Source organism: Arachis hypogaea, chromosome 14, assembly GCF_003086295.3.
Source record: "Arachis hypogaea cultivar Tifrunner chromosome 14, arahy.Tifrunner.gnm2.J5K5, whole genome shotgun sequence".
Lineage (NCBI taxonomy): Eukaryota > Viridiplantae > Streptophyta > Magnoliopsida > Fabales > Fabaceae > Arachis > Arachis hypogaea.
The window spans coordinates 26,507,805-26,530,511 of NC_092049.1; the positions used below are offsets into that span (position 1 = coordinate 26,507,805).

A 22,707-nucleotide genomic window follows, 5' to 3' on the forward strand; every position below is an offset into this window, starting at 1 on the left:
TGAAAGGACTCTGAAGAGAAAATTAAGAGAAGCTAAATTACAACAATCCAGAAATAACCTTTCAGAAATTTTTGAACAGGAAGAGGAGATGGCAGCCGAAAATAATAATAATGTAAGGAAGATGCTTGGTGACTTTACTGCACCGAATTCCAATTTACATGGAAGAAGCATCTCCATTCCTGCCATTGGAGCAAACAACTTTGAGCTGAAACCTCAATTAGTTTCTCTGATGCAGCAGAACTGCAAGTTTCATGGACTTCCATCTGAAGATCCTTTTCAGTTCTTAACTGAATTCTTGCAGATATGTGATACTGTTAAGACTAATGGAGTAGATCCTGAAGTCTACAGGCTCATGCTTTTCCCTTTTGCTGTAAGAGACAGAGCTAGATTATGGTTGGATTCTCAACCCAAAGACAGCCTGAACTCTTGGGATAAGCTGGTCATGGCTTTCTTAGCCAAGTACTTTCCTCCTCAAAAGCTGAGCAAGCTTAGAGCTGATGTTCAAACCTTCAGACAGAAAGAAGGTGAATCCCTCTATGAAGCTTGGGAAAGATACAAACAGTTGACCAAAAAGTGTCCTTCTGACATGCTTTCAGAATGGACAATCCTGGATATATTCTATGATGGTTTATCTGAGCTATCAAAAATGTCACTGGACACTTCTGCAGGTGGATCCATTCACCTAAAGAAAACGCCTGCAGAAGCTCAAGAACTCATTGACATGGTTGCTAATAACCATTTCATGTACACTTCTAAAAGGAATCCTGTGAATAATGGGACGCCTATGAAGAAGGGAGTTCTTGAAGTTGATACTCTGAATGTCATATTGGCTCAGAACAAAATATTGACTCAGCAAGTCAATATGATTTCTCAGAGTCTGAATGGAATGCAAGTTGCATCCAACAGTACTCAAGAGGCTTCTCATGAAGAAGAAGCTTATGATCCTGAGAACCCTGCAATAGCAGAGGTGAATTACTTAGGTGAACCTTATGGAAACACCTATAACTCATCATGGAGAAATCATCCAAATTTCTCATAGAAGGATCAAAAGCCTTAACAAGGCTTTAATAATGGTGGAAGAAACAGGTTTAACAATAATAAACCTTTTCCATCATCCACTCAGCAACAGACAGAGAACTCTGAACAAAATGCTTCTAATTTAGCAAATCTAGTCTCTGATCTATCCAAAGCCACTGTGAGCTTCATGAATGAAACAAGGTCTTCCATTAGAAATTTGGAAGCACAAGTGGACCAGCTGAGTAAAAGGATCACTGAAATCCCTCCCAGTACTCTCCCAAGCAATACAGAAGAGAATCCAAAAGGAGAGTGCAAGGCCATTGACATAAGCAAAATGGCCGAACCCAGTGAGGGAGAGGAGGACGTGAATCCCAAGGAGGAAGACCTCCTGGGACGTCCAGTGACCAATAAGGAGCTTCCCTCTGAGGAACCAAAGGAATCTGAGACTCATCTAGAGACCATAGAGATTCCATTGAACCTCCTTATGCCCTTCATGAGCTCTGATGAGTATTCCTCTTTTGAAGAGAATGAGGATGTTACTGAAGAGCAAACTGCCAAGTTTCTTGGTGCAATCATGAAGCTAAATGCCAAATTATTTGGCATTGATACTTGGGAAGTTGAACCTCCCTTGTTCATCAATGAACTAAGTGATCTAGATCAACTGACATTGCCTCAGAAGAGACAGGATCCTGGGAAGTTCATAATACCTTGTACCATAGGCACCATGATCTTTAAGGCTCTGTGTGACCTTGGTTCAGGAATAAACCTCATGCCCCTCTCTGTAATAGAGAAACTGGGAATCTATGGGGTGCAAGCTGCTAAAATCTCATTAGAGATGGCAGACAATTCAAGAAAACAGGCATATGGACAAGTAGAGGACGTGTTAGTAAAGGTTGAAGGCCTTTACATCCCTGCTGATTTCATAGTCCTGGATACTGGAAAGGAAGAGGATGAATCCATCATCCTAGGAAGACCTTTCCTGGCCAAAGCAAGAGCTGTGATTGATGTTGACAGAGGTGAACTAGTCCTTCAATGGAATGAGGACTCCCTTGTGTTTAAAACTCAAGGATCTCCCTCTGCAACCATGGAGAGGAAGCATGAAAAGCTTCTCTCAAAGCAGAGTCAACCCAAGCCCCCACAGTCAAACTCTAAGTTTGGTGTTGGGAGGCCACAACCAAACTCTAAGTTTGGTGTTGAACTCCCATATCCAAACTCTAAGTTTGGTGTTGGAGAGTTTCAACAATGCTCTGAACATCTGTGAGGCTCCATGAGAGCCCACTGTCAAGCTATTGACATTAAAGAAGCGCTTGTTGGGAGGCAACCCAATTTTTATTTATCTAACTATATTTTTCTTAATTATATGTCTTTATAGGTTCATGATCATGTGGAGTCACAAAATAAATATAAAAATTGAAAACGGAATCAAAAAAAGGCAGAAGAAAAATCACACCCTGGAGGAGCATCTGTCTGGCGTTAAGCGCCAGAACAGAGCATGGTTCTGGCGCTGAACGCCCAAAATGGGCAGCTTCTGGGCGCTGAACGCCCAGAGTTATGTGCAGAGGCATTTTTACATGCCTAATGGGTGCAGGGATGTAAATCCTTGAACACCTCAGGATCTGTGGACCCCACAGGATCCACTCAGGATCTGTGGATCCCACAGGATCCCCACCTACCTCCACTCACTTCTTCTCACCACTCTCTTTCACACAACCCCATAAACACTCTTCCCCAAAAACCCTTCACCAATCACCTCAATCTCTCTTCCCCATCACCACCACTCACATCCATCCACTCTTCCCCATAAACCTACCTCATAAACCCCACCTACCTTCAAAATTCAAAACCAATTTCCCACCCAAACCCACCCATATGGCCGAAACCTTCCCCCCTCCCTTCCCTATATAAAGCCCTCCATTCTTCTTCAAATTCACACAACACAACCCCTCTATACCCTTCTTGGCCGAACCACATCACCTTCTCCCTCTCCTCCATTTCTTCTTCTTCTTCATCTATTCTTTCTTCTCTTGCTCGAGGGCGAGCAAAATTCTAAGTTTGGTGTGGTAAAAGCATAAGCTTTTTGTTTTTCCATTACCATTGATGGCACCTAAGACCGGAGAATCCTCTAGAAAGGGGAAGGGGAAGACAAAAGCTTCCACATCCGAGTCATGGGAGATGGAAAGGTTCATCTCCAAAGCCCATCAAGACCACTTCTATGATGTTGTGGCCAAGAAGAAGGTGATCCCTGAGGTCCCTTTCAAACTCAAAAGAAATGAGTATCCGGAGATCCGACATGAAATTCAAAGAAGAGGTTGGGAAGTTCTAACAAATCCCATCCAACAAGTCGGCATCCTAATGGTTCAAGAGTTCTATGCTAATGCATGGATCACCAAGAACCATGATCAAAGTAAGAACCCGGATCCAAAGAACTATGTTACAATGGTTCGGGGGAAATACTTAGATTTTAGTCTGGAGAATGTGAGGTTGGCGTTTAACTTGCCCATGATGCAAGGAGATGAACGCCCCTACACTAGAAGGGTCAACTTTAATCAAAGGTTGGACCAAGTCCTTATGGAAATATGCGTGGAAGGAGCTCAATGGAAGATTGACTCCAAAGGCAAGCCGGTTCAACTAAGAAGATTGGACCTCAAGCCTATAGCTAGAGGATGGTTGGAGTTCATTCAATGCTCAATCATTCCCAATAGCAACCGGTCTGAAGTTACTATAAACCGGGCCATCATGATCTATAGCATCATGATTGGAGAAGAGGTGGAAGTTCATGAGATTATACCTCAAGAACTCTACATGGTGGCTGACAAGTCTTCCACTATGGCAAGGTTAGCCTTTCCTCACCTCATTTGCCACCTATGCAATTCAGCTGGGATTGACATAGAGAGAGATATCCTCATTAAAGAGGACAAGCCCATCACTAAGAAAAAGATGGAGCAAGCAAGAGAGCCCATTCATGGAGCTCAAGAGGCGTATGAAGCTCATCACCATGAGATCCCGGAAATGCCTCAAATGCACTTTCCTCCACAAAACTATTGGGAGCAAATCAACATCTCCCTAGGAGAATTGAGTTCCAATATAGGACAACTAAGGGTGGAACATCAAGAGCACTCCATCATGCTCCATGAAATAAGAGAAGATCAAAAAGCAATGAGGGAGGAGCAACAAAGACAAGGAAGAGACATAGAAGAGCTCAAGGACATCATTGGTTCCTCAAGAAGGAAACGCCACCATCACTAAGGTGGATTCATTCCTTGTTCTTATTTCTTCTGTTTTGCGTTTTCTATGTTATGTGCTTATCTATGTTTGTGTCTTCATTACATGATCATTAGTAGTTAGTAACTATGTCTTAAAGTTATGAATGTCCTATGAATCCATCACCTCTCTTAAATGAAAAATGTTTTAATTCAAAAGAACAAGAAGTACATGAGTTTCGAATTTATCCTTGAACTTAGTTTAATTATATTGATGTGGTGACAATGCTTCTTGTTTTCTGAATGTATGCTTGAACAGTGCATATGTCTTTTGAAGTTGTTGTTTAAGAATGTTAAATATGTTGGCTCTTGAAAGAATGATGACTAGGAGACATGTTATTTGATAATCTGAAAAATCATAAAAAATGATTCTTGAAGCAAGAAAAAGCAGCAAAGAACAAAGCTTGCAGAAAAAAAAATAGGCGAAAAAAAATAGAAAGAAAAAGAAAAAGCAAGCAGAAAAAGCCAATAACCCTTAAAACCAAAAGGCAAGGGCAAATAAAAAGGATCCCAAGGCTTTGAGCATCAGTGGATAGGAGGGCCTAAAGGAATAAAATCCTGGTCTAAGCGGCTAAACCAAGCTGTCCCTAACCATGTGCTTGTGGCGTGTAGGTGTCAAGTGAAAACTTGAGACTGAGCGGTTAAAGTCAAGGTCCAAAGCAAAAAAAGAGTGTGCTTAAGAACCCTGGACACCTCTAATTGGGGACTTTAGCAAAGCTGAGTCACAATCTGAAAAGGTTCACCCAATTATGTGTCTGTGACATTTATGTATCCGGTGGTAATACTGGAAAACAAAGTGCTTAGGGCCACGGCCAAGACTCATAAAGAAGCTGTGTTCAAGAATCATCATACTGAACTAGGAGAGTCAAAAACACTATTTGAACTCTGAGTTCCTATAGATACCAATCATTCTAAACTTCAATGGATAAAGTGAGATGCCAAAACTATTCAAGATGCAAAAAGCTATAAGTCCCGCTCATATGATTGAAGCTATGTTTCACTGATAGCTTGGAATTTATAGTATATTCTCTTCTTTTTATCCTATTTGATTTTCAGTTGCTTGGGGACAAGCAACAATTTAAGTTTGGTGTTGTGATGAGCGGATAATTTATACGCTTTTTGACATTGTTTTTAGTATGTTTTTAGAAGGATCTAGTTACTTTTAGGGATGTTTTCATTAGTTTTTATGTTAAATTCACATTTCTGGACTTTACTATGAGTTTGTGTGTTTTTCTATGATTTCAGGTATTTTCTGGCTGAAATTGAGGGACTTGAGCAAAAATCAGATTCAGAGGTTGAAGAAGGACTGCTGATGCTGTTGGATTCTGACCTCCCTGCACTCAAAGTGGATTTTCTGGAGCTACAAAACTTGAAATGGCGCGCTTCCAATTGCGTTGGAAAGTAGACATCCAGGGTTTTCCAGAAATATATAATAATATATACTTTGGCCAAGAATAGACGACGTAAACTGGCGTTCAACGCCAGCTTTCTGCCCAAATCTGGCGTCCAGCGCCAGAAAAGGAGCCAAAACCAGAGTTGAATGCCCAAACTGGCACAAAACCTGGCGTTCAACTCCAAGAAGGACCTCTACACGTGCAACACTCAAGCTCAGCCCAAGCACACACCAAGTGGGCCCCGGAAGTGGATTTATGCATCAATTACTTACTCATGTAAACCCTAGTAGCTAGTTTATTATAAATAGGACATTTTACTAGTCTTTTTGATCATCTTTGGACGCCTGGTTCTTAGATCAGAGGGGCTGGCCATTCGGCCATGCCTGGACCTTTCACTTATGTATTTTTAACGGTAGAGTTTCTACACTCCATAGATTAAGGTGTGGAGCTCTGCTGTTCCTCAAAGATTAATGCAAAGTACTACTGTTTTCTATTCAATTCATCCTATTTCACTTCTAAGATATTCATTCGTACTTCAATCTGAATGTGATGAACGTGACAATCATCATTATTCCTTATGAACGCGTGCCTGACAACCACTTCCGTTCTACATTAGAATTGAATGAGTATCTCTTAGATCTCTTAATCGGAATCTTCGTGGTGTAAGCTAGAATGATGGCGGCATTCAAGAGAATCCGGAAGGTCTAAACCTTGTATGTGGTATTCCGAGTAGGATTCAATGAATGAATGACTGTGACGAGCTCCAAACTCGCGATTGCAGGGCGTTAGTGACAGACGCAAAAGGATAGTAAATCCTATTCCAGCATGATCGAGAACCGACAGATGAATAGCCGTGCCGTGACAGGGTGCGTTGACCATTTTCACTGAGAGGATAAGATGAAGCCATTGACAAGGGTGATGCCTCCAGACGATTAGCCGTGCCGTGACAGGGCATTGGATCATTTTCCCGAGAGATGACCGAAAGTAGCCATTGACAGTGGTGATGTATCACATAAAGTCAGCCATGGAAAGGAGTAAGACTGATTGGATGAAGATAGCAGGAAAGCAGAGGTTCAGAGGAACGAAAGCATCTCTATTCGCTTATCTGAAACTCTCACCAATGATTTACATAAGTATTTCTATCCCTTCTTTTATTTATTAATTTCGAAAACACCATTATCAATTTATATCCGCCTGACTGAGATTTACAAGGTGACCATAGCTTGCTTCATACCGACAATCTCCGTGGGATTCGACCCTTACTCACGTAAGGTATTACTTGGACGACCCAGTGCACTTGCTGGTTAGTTGTGCGAAGTTGTGAACCATGGTATTGGCATCATGTTTTTGGCGCCATTACCAGGGAAAGAAAGAGCGATGAATTTTACATAATCAAAGTGTAATCACAATTTCTGCGCACCACCTGCAATCTGTCAGATTGATAGCAGAAGCACAGGACAGAGTGGTGTGGAGATTTGGCAAAGGGCATTGATTCTACTAACTCATTTATACAGGTTTTACAAGAAGAGACATTGGCGGATTATATAATTAGATACAGGTTCACAAATGATATTTTGAAAGGACTAGTGTCGTCTCGAGTCAAGCTATTTATCTGGTTTGTTATAGTAGGCCGCGTCAATACTAAGGACCGATTGAGTAGATTGGAAATTATTGACTAGGGAGATAATGTGCGTGTTCTATGTAGAAAGGATGGTGAAACTGCTTAACACTTATTTGTTACTTGTGAATTTTCTTGGCAGGTGTGGTGTTCTTGGATTACTGATATTGGACGCATGTGGACTATCTCAAGAACCATAACAGACCATTTCAAGAGTTGGAGGGCTATGCCTTTGAGAAAAGAAATGTGCATGAATTAGTTAGTTGGGTTCTTCTCTATTATATGAAATATTTGACTACACAGAAATGATGTTATATTTTAGAATAAGACGATAAATTTAGTGGATTGTGTCACTAGGTCATTTTGTTGTTCTAGAGAATGGTGTGGTAGTATCTCATGTTATTGATGGCTATGCTGGAGATACCATAGAAATTGATTCTCTAATTTTTTTTTCCTCTCAATTTTTTTGTAAAGTATGATTTTTCATCATTCAACATCTTTTCTCACATATTTTCTCTTGGTCTCACTTAAAGAGTGTATAGTAAAAGATCACACTTTACAAAAAAATTGAGAGAATCCATTTTTGGAGATGACATATGAGTTGTTCTGTTTGTATTTTTTTATTTTTTCCTGTTTTTTTTGTCCGATGTCGGTTGTGTGCTCCATTTAGTGTGTTGAGCTTTCTCCTTAAAAAAAAGTGCAGATAGGATTAGAGTTTAAAAAATTTTAACCTGCAGATAGAGTACAATTAAATTTTAAAGAAAATTTTAAACTTACAAATAAAATTAGAATGAAGTCTAATTTTACTCTACTCTGCTTTACTTATTGACAGCCCTAATATACCCAAACGTAAATAAGGTAGCTCATGGTTTAGCCAAATTGACTTCTTCCCCTGCCCAATATTTTAGAGCTATATTACTAGTTAATAATAATAATAATAATAATAATAATAATAATAATAATAATAATAATCTATTTTGGTCCTCAAAGAATTTTGGACTAGACACTTTAGTCTTCAACTAAAATTAATTACTCGATTGATCCCTAACAATTAATTTCGTCAGTCACATAGGTCCTTTGTTCCTCAACTCTAACGGAGAACAAAATTGTCCCTAACAACTCTAACGGGGGACAAAATGACCCTTGACCCTCTGTTTAAAACAATATTGTTCTTTCCCAATTTCCATAAGATCTCGCATAACGCTAACATTCATACTCTGCTTCTTCACCTTTATAGTTTTCTTCTCCATCTTTTTCTTCCTCCTCTTCAGTTCCAAGATCAAGCCATGGTGTAACTGCTATGCGTGTCGCACCTACCTCAACATGTCATGAACCATACACTTCTCAAATCTCTGTGACTGGTACACTCACCTCCTCCGCACTTCACCTACTAGAAGCATCCACCTCCATGTTCTCAATAACAGCATCAGCTCCAACCCCGACAACGTCCACCATATCCTCAAGACCAAGTTCCACAACTACTAATAATAATGGCTACAAGGAACTTGAATCCTAAAGGTGAGACATCGGATAGAGCTTGAATCAAGTTATGCGAAAGAGATGAACCGGTGGTATTAAAAGCCATGCCTCCGTTTAATTGATCCGAAGGTACTAATACCAACTCAATAGATCCTCTCAATTGTTAAAAAAATTTAGTGTAAAATGTGATATCTAACTCTTTATTTCTCTCTCTTTCATATTTATTATTGATCCCACTTATAAAATTAATGATGTAAAATCACACTTTATTCCCTCAATTGTTAAAAAAATTGAAAAGATCCATTCCCAAACAACCCCCCCCCCCCCTCTTTTTTTTTTTTCTCTTCCCTTCCCCTTTTTTTTAAAATTTCCGGGCATGCAATCAATCACCATCATTTTAATTTCAATTTTCTTAATATATCCAACAACATGATAATTAAGACAAACACAAGTGGCACACTTGCGCACGGGTCCAAACTAGCTATTTAAATGCAACAATAGATTAATAGCTCAATCCAATGACATAATTCTATATGCTTCCCAGTTTCCAAGAAATCCAAAAAGACAGGAAGGGAATTTTGGTCAAGTTACCATCGTGTGAACTTTTGCTGTGTTTATGTCTACAGTTGTAACTTGCAAGTATTAAATGGTCTCTGGCTGACCCTCTTGTTACATTCGATGGCGAGCTTGCTTGCAAATTGCCACACAGAAGAAGAAAGAATCACACTTTATTTCCAAAACAAAAGTTTGACTGGTTTTTACACTCTGCTGTACACACTTAATCCTCAATATCAATACAACCTAGGTAGACCGCATTTGCAAACCCAATTGCTTTGCCAAAACAATATAAATTAAAAAATAAGATGGAAACTAAAATGAAACCCTCAAAGAGAAAAAATAATAAATAAATAAAGGCAAGCTCACAAACAACCTTTGACCTATAAAATTAATACCAAACAACTAACTCAACAAGAAATAACCCTAAACATTCAAACCGATGCAAGGAAAAATAGAGGTGAAAAATCTCTAGTTTCTCTTCATGAAAAGTTTCTTGGGAGCAGAAGCAGCTAAGCTAAAAAAACACTGATGCTGTCCCTTTCACTTCCACGTTCTGTTCCTCACTGCAAAAGAGAAAAGCCCAACTGAGCTGTAAAACTAGACACCGAAAGAAGTTTATACATGAAATTTGTGGCCGTAACAAGATGGAAACATAATAACCGAAGTTCAATCTACCTGCAACCAGACCCATAGACAGTTGACAGAAGGCAAAATGAACTTGTGAATCAGAATAACTGAACAGCCATTTTAAGTTTGTTCTGTTTCCATTTGGGCAACTTGTAAAATGCATCCTTTGTCATCCCAAATTTCTCTTTGAACTCCGCAGATGATAGGTAAGTCTATGTACATCAAGATCAAAAGAAATTAGAACCAAAATAAAATATATGCTGCAATTCCAAAAGAGAGGAGGACAAACAAAAATGAGGCCATATTTAGATTGCCCATCGTACCTCACGTTTAGTTACATCAATGTCTGTTACAGGATCCGTAGATGTTATCTTGAGGCGTTCATATGGGTATATCAAGAGGCCTTCTTCATCTTCAGCTTCATCCTCTTTAGCATCTTCTTTTATGGATAGGGATTCCACTTTATTGGTCACAGAATTCTCTTTCTCCTTGTCCTTGTCATTTGCCTCGGGATTTGATTTGTTGGTAGAAAGGCTCACTACACATAACCCAGAGAACAGAAAGCATATTGGATTAAAGCAAATTTCAATACACAATGCAGAAGTATAGAACTCAGAGAAGAGAAGGGATGCCCAATCATTTATTCAATTGCTTACCTTTAACTGACCTAGGTATCATACTTTCTCGTGCTGAAGGTGGTTGTTCAAAACTAGAGCTAAGAGCAGCTATGGCAGCAGATTTTGGTGCTGCTTTTGCAGAATCTGGCGTGACAGATTTCGGATACAGTTTTCGAACTACTGGCGGTGGAGTTGAGAGATTCCTGGCATTAGGGTTCTCAAAATTAGCTGCAAGTGCATTAAAAGCTGGAGACCTGCCCCTCACACGAACTCGATCAGGACTAACAGACATGCTGCGGGAAGAACGCTGAGTTTTATCAGGCACACTACTAGACCTTCCCCCATAAGATGCAGGTGTTCTCCGCTTGGGTTTCTGGTAATGTGTGAAACATTAAGCAACCAGACACAATAACCGAGTATGCAAACAGGATTTATGAAGACAAGTGTATTATCCTTCCAGGGTAGTATGGTGAGAATTAAGTGAATTAGAATGATCTGAACTAGTCAGTTGAAGTCCAAACATGTATGGCCTATATCCACATAATATAATTAGATCTAACACCGCAAATGTCCATATTAACCCCCTATTATTTATAAGCAGCAGGAACACATCAATGAATTCGATAATAATATACTACTACTTTTAACCAAAGAACTTGCAGCAAAATAGGCACCGGCAGAAGGTCCTAAAGTTGGGCAAAATGGTCATGATCTTATGGGGAAGGCTTGATACTCCAATAAGTCAATTTTCCTCCACCTTACCTGGGCACTTGCGGCACACAGTCAATCAGACTGTCTATTTGCATTCAATAGTAATAATGTTCTTAGGTTGTAGCCAAATGGCAATTACAAAAGTCACTCCAAAACAAGACAACCCCCCTGCCCAAAAGAAAAAAAAAAGAGAGAAAAAGAAAACCAAACCGTCCCCACCCAAAACAAAAAATATGGAGACTATTCTGCCAATAAATTTTATTTTTCAGCTGACCTAAATTAATTATAGTATTTGGAAAGCAGTTTACAAGTTTCTTGAAGCTACAATACAAGAGGAGACAATAGCAAAAGAAATTTGTTTCCATTATGTCATTTATTTTCTCTTTTGGCTTTTCAGTTGCTATGCTTCAGTAATAGATTTATTTATATAAGATGCATTTAAAACTTTATACAGCCTAAATTAGTTGCCGTAATTATCAATCGTTACTTAAAATCTCTATGCAATATTTACCTATATTAATTTACAGAAAATAAAAAATAAAAAAGAAGAAAAATGCATAAGAAAAATCGCTTGCAGCAGCAGTGTCACATTCTTTAAACTGCTAAGGACAAAGAACCAATGAAAATTTGACTCAACCAAGTTTGATTGCATATAGAAGACAAGAAAAGGATATGCCTTACATCCAGAGGTGGAGCACCTCCATTTTTCACTATTGTAAGCTTCCTCTGAAATGAATTTCCCAGCATCTACAAGGTAAGAAAAGGAAAGGACAATAGTCAGAATTTAAAAACCGTTTTAAGTCATATTAGGTAATTGCATTGAGAAACTTACTGCAGATTTTCCAGAATCCCATTTAAAGAAGCGAGTGAAGAACGGTGGCTCACTCCCTTCATTGATAACATATACTGGAGCCACATGAGATAACTTCTCCAGGAGAAAGTCGTGCTCAAGAAATTTCTGTTCAATTTAAAAGGATGAGTTAGCAAATCCACAACTGTATTTAGAAACAAGAACAGATATCAAATGTTAAAAGACAACGAAAATACATAAGTTGAAATTTAAGAGGTTTCTACTAATATAGGGGATATCAAAGGATTTATATCAATATTAAGATAGCTTAAAGGAGATAATGAAGTCCACAAAATACTAGCCACTACCTAAAACTATTATAGTTTGGCATCTAGAAACAGCAGGACTAGTTATACCTCACCAATTGTCAGAGCCTGCATTCTACTCTTCGGATCAACCTGCTGGCCAACCCAGACAAAGATTTCCGAGTGACAATCCAAAATGAAAATGTCTTCTGTCATCAAATCATCCTGGGAAAAGTTGTACACCTCTGTCACCTGAAAATAAAGCTTCAGATTAATGCACTGCCACAGAAATAAATCCGATTAACAGCATTGCACAAAAGCAGGAGCAAATTAACCCTTAAGATTTCATGAATGTTATCTATTTATACAAATTCAGGTATAAAAAAAGTGATGTGACAAAATGACAACAATTTCAGCATTTTCACCCAAAATCCTTAAAGGAAACTGCAATGGCAAGAACAACCTTGCAGTGATTAATCATGCTCTCTAACAAACTAAGATTTCTTTATATAGAAAGAAATAAAACACGTTATAAACAGGTTTTTTATTTTTTTATTTTTTAAAAAAGACTACTTTATTATCTCTTCATACTTCGATCTCCTTCAATTACAAAATCATGCAAGGTGATTAAAGATAATAAGTTCCGCAGTTGTGCTCACCTTCAAATTTCCTGCACATTGTTCAGACAAGCAGAAAAGGAAAACCATTCCAAATAAGTCAGCTGTCTGTCTGCGACGGAGGGAGAGTATAAGATAAATCTTTCTAGCATGCTTGGAAATAAGCATTACCTTTTGAGAAGTTGCAAGAAAACAAGTGAGGATCACTTTCAGCCTCCCTAGTGATCTTTTGGCTGGGATATTCTGATTTTCCTCCTAACAATTCCCAAAATTGTTCAGATTCTGTACCTTCCCTTTGTGGTTTGGATTGTAAATTTGGCTGCAGGAAGTTGCCATCAAATGAAATGAGAACCATAATACTGAGAAACTTCAGTAAACAAGTAAACAGAAATATTAAATAGTAGGCTCTTGAAACATTTATAAGTATAAATTATAATAAGTAATTCGGTCGATGTAACAAAATCTGCATCCAAACCCTTTGAGCTTAAAGCATCAACAGTGCATAGGTTCATCCTACTTGTAGTTAGGTTCAACTTCTACTCAAGTATGCTTAAACAATTGTGCAAAGGCTTATACTTCCATATCTAACACAAATAAATGTTTGGATCAAAAGCATCAACTATGCATATCCCACCCTACCTTACCTGAAATTGAACAGTTTCTTGAAAAAATAGTGCAACAAGTATTAAATACACAAGTATCAAACCTTTATCAAATCCAGCATCCTCTCAACAAGTTCCTGGTCTGTTGCAGTTGTAGCACTTCCAGACCATGTAAAGACAGCAGGCCCATTATGAAGTATGTAACAATAAGAGGAATTCAAGGAGGATGCAACCTAGATGACAGAACAGTTTCAAAATAGGATCACATAGAGTTTGTACATCTAGAAGTAGGGGTGTTGCACAATACATGCGAATAGAAATACGGTCAATAGTTCATTACAAAGAGAAATTAGACAATATGACATACTGAGTCAACTTGTATAGCTTGCATGTTGTCTGGTCCAGAGCCCTGGATGCGGAATAGTGCAACACCATCCTCTTTATATGTCTCATCTTGAATTTCTTTTTCTGCAACGTGAGTCTTGTATCCATCACTAAGTCCACCCTAATATTTGAGAATAAAAATTCAGTAAGAGCTTAAAAAGAAAAAAACATTAGTCTACTTATAATATATTACAAGTGCTTATCCCAACAATGTTAGTATCCCACAAACCTTCAAAACAATTAATGTTTGTAGTATAGTATGAAATTGAATGGGTTCATTGCCTTCATATATACGTGCCTGCAATCAATTACAATGCAACATATCAATACTGAGGCAAGAAATGAGCAGAAATAAAATATCAACAAAGCGGAAAAATACGATTTCAAGAAAAATTACCTGGGATGCCAGGAACTTCATTGACTCAACCATTTTGCTAGCCAAGGAATTTGCTGAAGCTCTATCTTCCTATTTTCAACCAAAAGAACTTGTAAATAGTGCAGCCAATAGATTCACAATACTCCTCCAAACAAAAACAACTCAAAACTGAAACAAATTCAGTCACGCATTCGTTTTTAGCATTGTCTCCCAAAACAGCCCCCAGTGCTTCATAATAAATAGGGCCACCATAGGCTAAAACATGTTCAATTAATTTGCAAGTCCCTATACCAATGGAATTTTTAAATAGGTCCCTTTCCAGGATTAACTTCCCTAAGTTTAAGTAATTTACATCTCTGACATTTCCCTGTAGTTTAAGAAGTAGGTGCCACCACAGTTTCTAAAGTTCAAAGAGTCCCTAAACCCTCCCTGCTTGAAAAATATATAAAAACTATCGGAACTATTTAAAATTTTCTCAAAAGAATAAAAGCAACACTCTCCTTAATCTAATCACATATACATTGTTCAGCTCCAAATGAATATTGAGGCCAGATTATTTGTTTATGTTTTCATATTAAACAAACACATAAGTGGGAGTAGAAGAAGAATTAAACACCAAATCTTTCACCTCAACACTATTCTTTCCAATCCATGTCCCTATAAGACAATCTTCTTTATCTTCTCCAGGGTATGTATACTGAAAGATGTAGCAATCCCCACTATAAAATTTTGACTGATCAGAGGCTTGAAGAAGGATCTTTTCCTGACCATTCACACGCCAAACCTGTGTATTAAGGGTAAATCCAATGTTAAATGCAGAGCCAAAAGAGTAAACCAATCCACTAATACAGGGAAAGTACAAAATAGAGCACACATTTGAATTCTCAAGCGATACCCATTATCAAATATCAGCAAAGCAATACAAGAACAGCTAATATATCAATCGCAACCATGCATATAAATCGAAAGTTGGAAACAAATTTCACCCCGATATCTGAAGTTGTTACTTTAACTCCAATTTAAATTAAAAAAGAATCAATTAAATCTTGAAATTCAAGTGAAAATGATATTCATGATAATTAAAATGAAAACCATTTATGTAGGAAAGGTAGTGCTGAACATTCTATATGAGATGTCCCTACTTGTAAGTTCATTTCTTGTACAAGATATTAAGCAGCCATTGAATATGATACAACATAACATTTATGTATAACACACTTATGTACTACAACACTATTACATTCAGCTTCCCATTATTGTCAACAGTAGGATCTAAGACCCTTAAGATTACAGTAGCAGAAGATTCTCTTATTAGAAGAAAAACAAAAAGACTCATAGAAGTGACATCAATAGAAGTTATGTCAAGGAATATCTGTATTAATGGATAATTCATAAAAACTGCTAGAGTACCTGCAAATGTCCTGTGCAATCAATGTAAGGTTGAGGTTCTTCCTTTACTGTATCAGCTTTCAAGAGACCCTGGACATTCACTCCTTGACGTTTTAGAAGTGCTAAATAAAGTCACAAACAAGGGGGAAGATGGACAATAAAATTACAAAGTGATCAGTAATGCTGATAACAAAAATCATTGCTAGGAAAATTTGTTCAGATCACAATACACCCATAAAAATTACCGCTTACCTGCTACCTTGCCACGTCCATCTTCAGAAACGGTTACATCAGTGATCTGAGGCCAAGAATCAAACTTGGATCTGAACATTACTGTTTCAAATCCTTCAATTATACGAATTATTTGAGGTTTCAATTTATCAGTGCCACTGACTAAATCCTGTTTGTTGGTCAATAGCAAGACAACAATGATTAGAAGTATAACAAACTGTTAACGTACTATACTGATTAAGATTAAGAAAAGAAGATGAGGTGTTACATCTGCTACTCCACTTGCACTTTTCCTTTCATCAAGGGAGGTGTTTCTTCCCATCCAGACAAACACCTCCAATCCACAGTCCAGAATATAGCATTTATTCGTATCCAGTAATTCTCTTTTCAAAGAATCAGTTTCAACAAGTTCTGCCTGTCCTTTTTCAACACTGCAAAACCAGAGCATTATAGAATTCAACAATTTAGCATGAAACATTATTTTTATCAATGTGTCATCCATGCTACTTTCAAGTTCTGAGTGTTGTTCATTAATATGATTTTAGGCCAAAATAATCATTAATATGTAACAGTACTTCATTGATAAGCACTGTAACTTTTACTTATGAAGGAGGGTAAAAAACCTAGGTGAATCATAGTTTTCACCCTCCTAACTTGGGCCATGTGCAGATTAAAAGGTTAAAAAGAAGTAAATAATCTCGAAACTTTACACTATTAACATAAAAATAAAAAAAAATAATAAGTAAAAAAAAAACTTTCATCAAGCAAAACATTAGTGGCAATGTAATGTGACTTACATGTGACCCCATCAAAACATGTTTTAACATTGAATAATCCATATTTAACAAAAGCTAACAAGGTTTTTCCTCTTAGCTGACCCAGCTTTTCAATTGAACTTTTTATTTCCTTATACTTTATTATCGCATTAAAGGAGTTTAAGACATATTCTAATGGTATCTCATTCACTTCCACTAATTTTTAACAGTTTGCTTGACATAAAGTGCTTTGAACTCAGAAGTGTGAAGTTGGGGGATGCCCAAACATCTAAATCCAACACGACACTATGTTAAATGGTGTTAGGAGCAATTTCCCCCACAAGACAATAGGCAAAAGAGGAAGATAAGAAAGCGAGTTTAGAACATTAATGAATTTCATGAAATATACTCGCAGTGCAAAAACAGACAAACACAGAAACAAAAACTATAATATTACCAAAGCAGCTTTGGTGGGCGAGAATCAGCAGGCTTTTCATCTTCGCCAACAGTTTTGCGAGGAAGAGGAGCAAATCCCCCAAAGAAACCCCAGAATTCTCCAGTTTCAGGATCAGCCATCAATTTTCCATCCTCTGCATGGATGTTTAAGCATGTTCAATTCAAGATGCACAGTAATCACTTTTACAAGTTAAAACATATTTGTTCACTTACCAATAGCAGCTACCTCACATTTTCCCTCATGGTAGGTATCCTTAATATACTGTACAACTTCCAAAGCTTTAGCCCTTTCTTGAATAGATGAATTGGAACCATTAAATTGGAAGATTTTTGACTCCGTATCAAGAACAAAAATATCATCATGGTTGAGTGAAGATCGAGCAAATGGAACCTATAACCAGAACAAATGCATACTTAACAAGTAGCAAAAAAGTTTATGCAGGTGTCTACTGTGTTCAATAATGGTAAACAAGACTCAATCCTCAATGGCAAAGAAATAATGACAAACTTGCCTCTTTGACATGTACAACATGTTTCCCTCTGCATACAAACAATCGTGTCTTGTGTTTCTCTGCCTCAGGATGTTTGAAACCAGAAGCAACTCCACCTTCTAGCGGTATAATACATGGTTTGAAATAAGACAGGAACTTTTCAGTTTCATGGCCCTGTACTTCACGATATTGAACAGCTCGTCCTCCAAGAGCTGCATCTAGCTCAACTGTCTTGATGGCTGCAGCACCAGCTTCATCCTGTTATAAAATGTTATAATCATTTGGTTGGCGGAGCTTCTCTAGGACAATGGAGGGGCCATGGCTCCCCCAAATATTTTATAAGAACATGACTTGTATGTAGACAAAAAGTGAAATTAGTTCAATTGGTTAGCATTATATTCTTATAGCCACAAACACAATGACCCGTGTTCAACTCTCATATTTACCATTCATTCAACATATTTTTATTTTAAACTTAACATGCATGTTGGACTAATAATGGGCAATTGTTGAAATGGGCTTGATAACTTAACAAACTCATATTTGATACTAACACAATCTCATTATTACCCACTATTTTCATACAACTACAAACTTATTTATTTAGTTTTTTTTTATGTAAGTTAGTGCTATTTTAGATTTTATTGGTCTTTAAATTTTTTTTACATTAGACAAAATATAAAAAAAATTAAATAAATATTAGTTTAATTGTATTTGTATAAACTAATAGAGAATTTGCAAGTCTTTAATAAATTGGATAACCTTTTATATATTGAATTTAGTATTTACTTTATATTTTATTAGTTTTTTAATTGAATTTTTTCTAAAAAAATATATTCAATAAATATTATAACTTTTAATATTTATTGTTCTAAGTTCTAACTATAATTTTTTTTTTTACATATTTCACGGCTTATAATATTCTAATTTTTTTATAATTATAACTTTTTTTATTTATTTCTTGTAATACTAGTAACAAACTTAAAATTAGTTAATATAAATATTATATAATTTAATTTTAAAAATTTTTGCCCACCCCCCCCCCAAAAAAAAAATAATAATAATAATAATTTCGTTCAAGGTCCGCCACTGATTTGGTGGTAGCAGCACTTTCAACTAATGTTAAAATGGTGAAAAACCATGTTAAAAGGAAGGGGAAAAAAATACACAAGCACACACAAACATACCTGACTGGTGTCTTTACCAAGCCAGTAATGGATATCATGCCGGAGAGCACCACTTTTTGACGAAGTTGTCTGCACGAAAAGGAAAATAAGAATATCTTGACATAATTTAAAGAGCTTCGTATATTTGGAGTGTAAACAAGCAACTCAAACAGGAAAAAGAAAAAGAAATGGAAAGTAAGAAAGAAAGGGAAGAAAAAAGATGATGATGATGAGAAACAAGTTACAACATAAACAATTACAGCCAAAAATAAAAAGGAAAACAAGAATAATGCAAATTTACCAAAAAGAAGTGCTAAGGGGCCAGCAAGTTTTGTGATTTGTAGCCATCAATAGCCATCATTAGTGTTTTTAATGGTGTGAGATTACATCTAATGGTATGGAGTTACTCACTTTTCTTTTGCTGGTTAAGTGCTGGCCAAATTTTAATAAAAGTACTAGCCCCCCAGACTTTTTCTTTACGAAAATAAGGTCATTAAGAACAGACCAAGATTTGAACATAACAACATTGAATCATCTTTCTATTTGAAAAAAAAAAAAGAAGCTCATGGAAAAGAAGCCAATGAAGCCATTCAGCTAAACTAATGCTATTTATGATTAAGACATTATAGCACGTTTTGCGATAACACTGCTTTCATTTAATCTGAGGACGAATTCTATCAAAATAAAAATGTACAGAGGTTCCATAAGAGGAACATTTTCTGAAGTTAAGTGTGCATGCACACATAACACACCAATACTATAATTTTTTGTCATGCTGGGGCATTTTAAATTACAATCTCCATCTCTATGTAGTACAATAATACACGAAGAGGAAAAAACTTTTGAAAAACGAAAATTAGAAAAAGCTTCCCGCTACAACAGATAGCAACATCAGGGTAGCACTGTATGAATAAAGAATCATTAACAGATATTGCTTACCTTTAAGATCACATAGGAGTCCCCAGTGAAAAACTTCCCAAAAGAGGACTTGGGGACAGGAACTGGATTAAAATTCTCAATACGCCATACTTCGAGTCCACTGTATATGGTTAAGGACAATAATGCAGAAGCAATAGAAAGACACCAAAGCATGAAACTAATTTGTGAATAGAACAAGACCAAACGAAGTAGCAACCTTCAACAGGTTTTCTAAAAAAGAAAGTGTGATATATTGTTAACAACACAATAAGCTAACTAGATGCAGGATACGCCTTTTGTCCAGCCCCCTGGAAAGCTGGATCCACATCTCTCATTGAAACGGCCATATTGTTGTTCTACCCTTTGCTCCTCCAAAACCTAGCTTAAATATAACACAAATTCCCTGGAATGAAATAATGGTTAAATAGAGAAGTGAGATCAAAGTGTAAATTTGCTGAAGACGACATAACAGCAAGAGAAACAGAGAAATATAAATGCTTCCACTAAGTGTTCGGACTAGGAAATTTGGGTCAGAAATGACTATGTCAGCATAGAGAAATTTAACTGGATATTATAGAAGGTTAGCATATTGACAGCTCTTTGCTAAATTTGCCAGGGATAAGCAAGAAAAAATCATAAACCACAAGCCTAGCCAGAGTAGGGCAGCTATTATAATGCAATTACATGAGCTCATGTTTCCTGAGAATCAGTTAAGTTCAGTATTGACTTAATTTTTTTCTGGTTTTGTTCAGATCTTCAATTTAATAAGAATCTTCAGATACATCCCAGCCAATGTTAATAGTCACATGCTAAAAATAAACGCCAAAATATCCTTCACCAACACTCATATAACCTCTTCACCTTCGAAGATATCTTTTATCACGCAGCATTGGGAATTAGAAGTGCAATAAAGACTTTGTTGCCTATATTGATGTTCCATATGTAAGAATTAAGACAGATTAATTCCAATGGAGAAAAGGAAGACATTCTTAAGCAGGCTTAGCAACTACAGATCACTTGTAGCTCACAAGCATCAAATACACAGAATGAGTTGCATTTTCTCTAAAGCATATATGCCTTGCCATTGAAGTTGGGTGGCTTAAACCAAAACCAAAATTACATATTTGAATCTCTTCTCTTGTCAGCTTCTCCCCTTTGGGTATCTACTATAGCTAAGTATTATGGTATCCAACATTTGCACTAAGTTTAAGCTGTGTGATGCTAGTAAATAAAGAAAATGCCACAATCACACACACTTCCACGGAAGAGCATGCAATAATTGCCTTACAATGCACTTAGCAGAATTTCACTAATATAATTGGAATTGAGTTGCCAACTTGGGGGAACCCAATAGGTAGCAATTCTACTAGTCTAGGAAATATGCCTAATAACATCAAATAAGACAAAAATAAAAAAAGAATGCAAGTTTCAAAAACATTTAAAATCATATCATTGACTGATCCAAGAGTAAACTAGCTACATAGGTGAAAACAAATTGCGCCCGCTTCACACTTGTGAAACTTCGCATAGACAAGTGAAAACAAGCACAAATCACCATAACTCTCCGCCGGGATTACACAGCCCAATGCATACATAAGCAATCAAATGAACATATATTGCAGATATATACATGAATCTAAGCAAGTGACACGTACGCAAGTACACTACAAATACAGACACAACAAAAAGCCACAACACTCGATCTTGGAAACTCAACATGCAACAAACACCAAAAACACTAGCTGCATTCTCCAATGCTTCCGAACTTCAACAACAGACACATCGCTTTCCACAAAAAATTACTCGAATTTCAGCATCAAAAGCCGAAAAAAATTGCACTGTTCAGCTCAAGTCAATCGAAATTCAAACACACAACAGACCAATCGGAGAAACGGATCAAAATCCAATCCTAGTCAATAAAAGTCGACGCAACTATAAATAAAAATTAAAATAAACAAAATAAGATCAATAAAAAACAAGGATTGAAGGTCTTCATACCTGGAAAGAAGCAACGACGGCAGCAATCAATTTCCGTCTGTATCGGAATCAGCAAAACAAATTTTTTTACCAAAAAAAAATCCGAGAAACGAAGAACAAAAAAGCAACCTCGAGCTGCAAAAATAGCGGAATCGAAATTCACAACAATAAAGGAATTGAAATCGGAATGAGTAGGTAGCAGTAGATCCAATCAGAGTGAGAGAAACTGCAAATTTTCTTGTTTCTGGGAGCAGAAATTGGGAGGAAGGAAAACAGAAAGAAAAAAAAAAGGCGGAAAAGTGAAGAGAGAAAGAAAATAAGAGAGGAAAAGGTAAAGTGGGGGCTGTCTAAAGAAGAAGGAGGAAGGGGAAGAAAATAAAGGTGAACCAGGAAGAATGAATTTGTATAGAGAGAGAACCAAAAAAAATGGAATAAGAAAACGAGAGTGAAGTGAAGTTGTGAGGTGAGGTGAGAGAAAGTGTGAGAAAAGGAGAGAGAGAAAGGGAGGGAATGATGAAATGCCAGGCGTGCTTATCACTAACGGGCACCCCACACAACAGCACATACATGAACTGTAAATAAAACTCTTCTTTCATTTTTTTTTTTTTCCGTCTTTTCCTTCTCATGAATAAATATATCCGAATAAATATATTTTTTGGGATGGAATTCCTTTTTGTTGTATTTATATTTATATTTTTATTTTTTATATATTATTTTGCTTCCTCATGAGTCGTCAACACATGCAAGTTGGATTGCTTGCGTAAGGTGGGCCAATTATAGTTTTCTAGAAGTTACTGAGTGGTAATTTGACTGTGAATTTGTGGTAAGTGCAGTTGCATAAAATTCCTATTAACAGGAGTACAACGTATGCCATTGTTAATGTGGTTGCAATTAATTGTTACCGAGTAAAATATTTTTTTTCAAATTTTTTAATTTTAATTTTAATTTAGTCTCTAATATTTTAAATAT

At 36.8% G+C, this 22,707-nt stretch overlaps 1 protein-coding gene and 1 non-coding gene across 2 annotated transcripts; both read right to left on the reverse strand.

The window, feature by feature from the left end:
- Nucleotides 1-484: 484 nt before the first annotated feature.
- On the reverse strand, nucleotides 485-592 carry LOC112745392 (small nucleolar RNA R71). Its single transcript, XR_003173324.1, has one exon. It is a non-coding gene; the product is annotated as a small nucleolar RNA R71 (small nucleolar RNA).
- Nucleotides 593-9,476: 8,884 nt separating this feature from the next.
- Nucleotides 9,477-22,346, reverse strand: LOC112741868 (villin-4). The gene is made up of 24 exons (XM_025791028.3): nucleotides 21,760-22,346; nucleotides 20,053-20,164; nucleotides 19,783-19,882; nucleotides 18,865-18,933; nucleotides 17,699-17,935; nucleotides 17,400-17,577; nucleotides 17,188-17,320; nucleotides 16,244-16,406; nucleotides 15,997-16,144; nucleotides 15,766-15,866; nucleotides 14,984-15,139; nucleotides 14,377-14,445; nucleotides 14,209-14,277; nucleotides 13,963-14,100; nucleotides 13,700-13,828; nucleotides 13,165-13,312; nucleotides 13,036-13,046; nucleotides 12,488-12,628; nucleotides 12,114-12,239; nucleotides 11,963-12,028; nucleotides 10,610-10,943; nucleotides 10,277-10,491; nucleotides 10,002-10,165; nucleotides 9,477-9,889 (listed from the first exon to the last, which is right to left on the reverse strand). The coding sequence occupies exons 2-23, from the start codon at nucleotides 20,106-20,108 to the stop codon at nucleotides 10,052-10,054; spliced, it is 2,901 nt and encodes a 966-aa protein (XP_025646813.1). The 5' UTR covers nucleotides 20,109-20,164; nucleotides 21,760-22,346; the 3' UTR covers nucleotides 9,477-9,889; nucleotides 10,002-10,051.
- Between the last annotated feature and the right edge of the window lie 361 nt (nucleotides 22,347-22,707).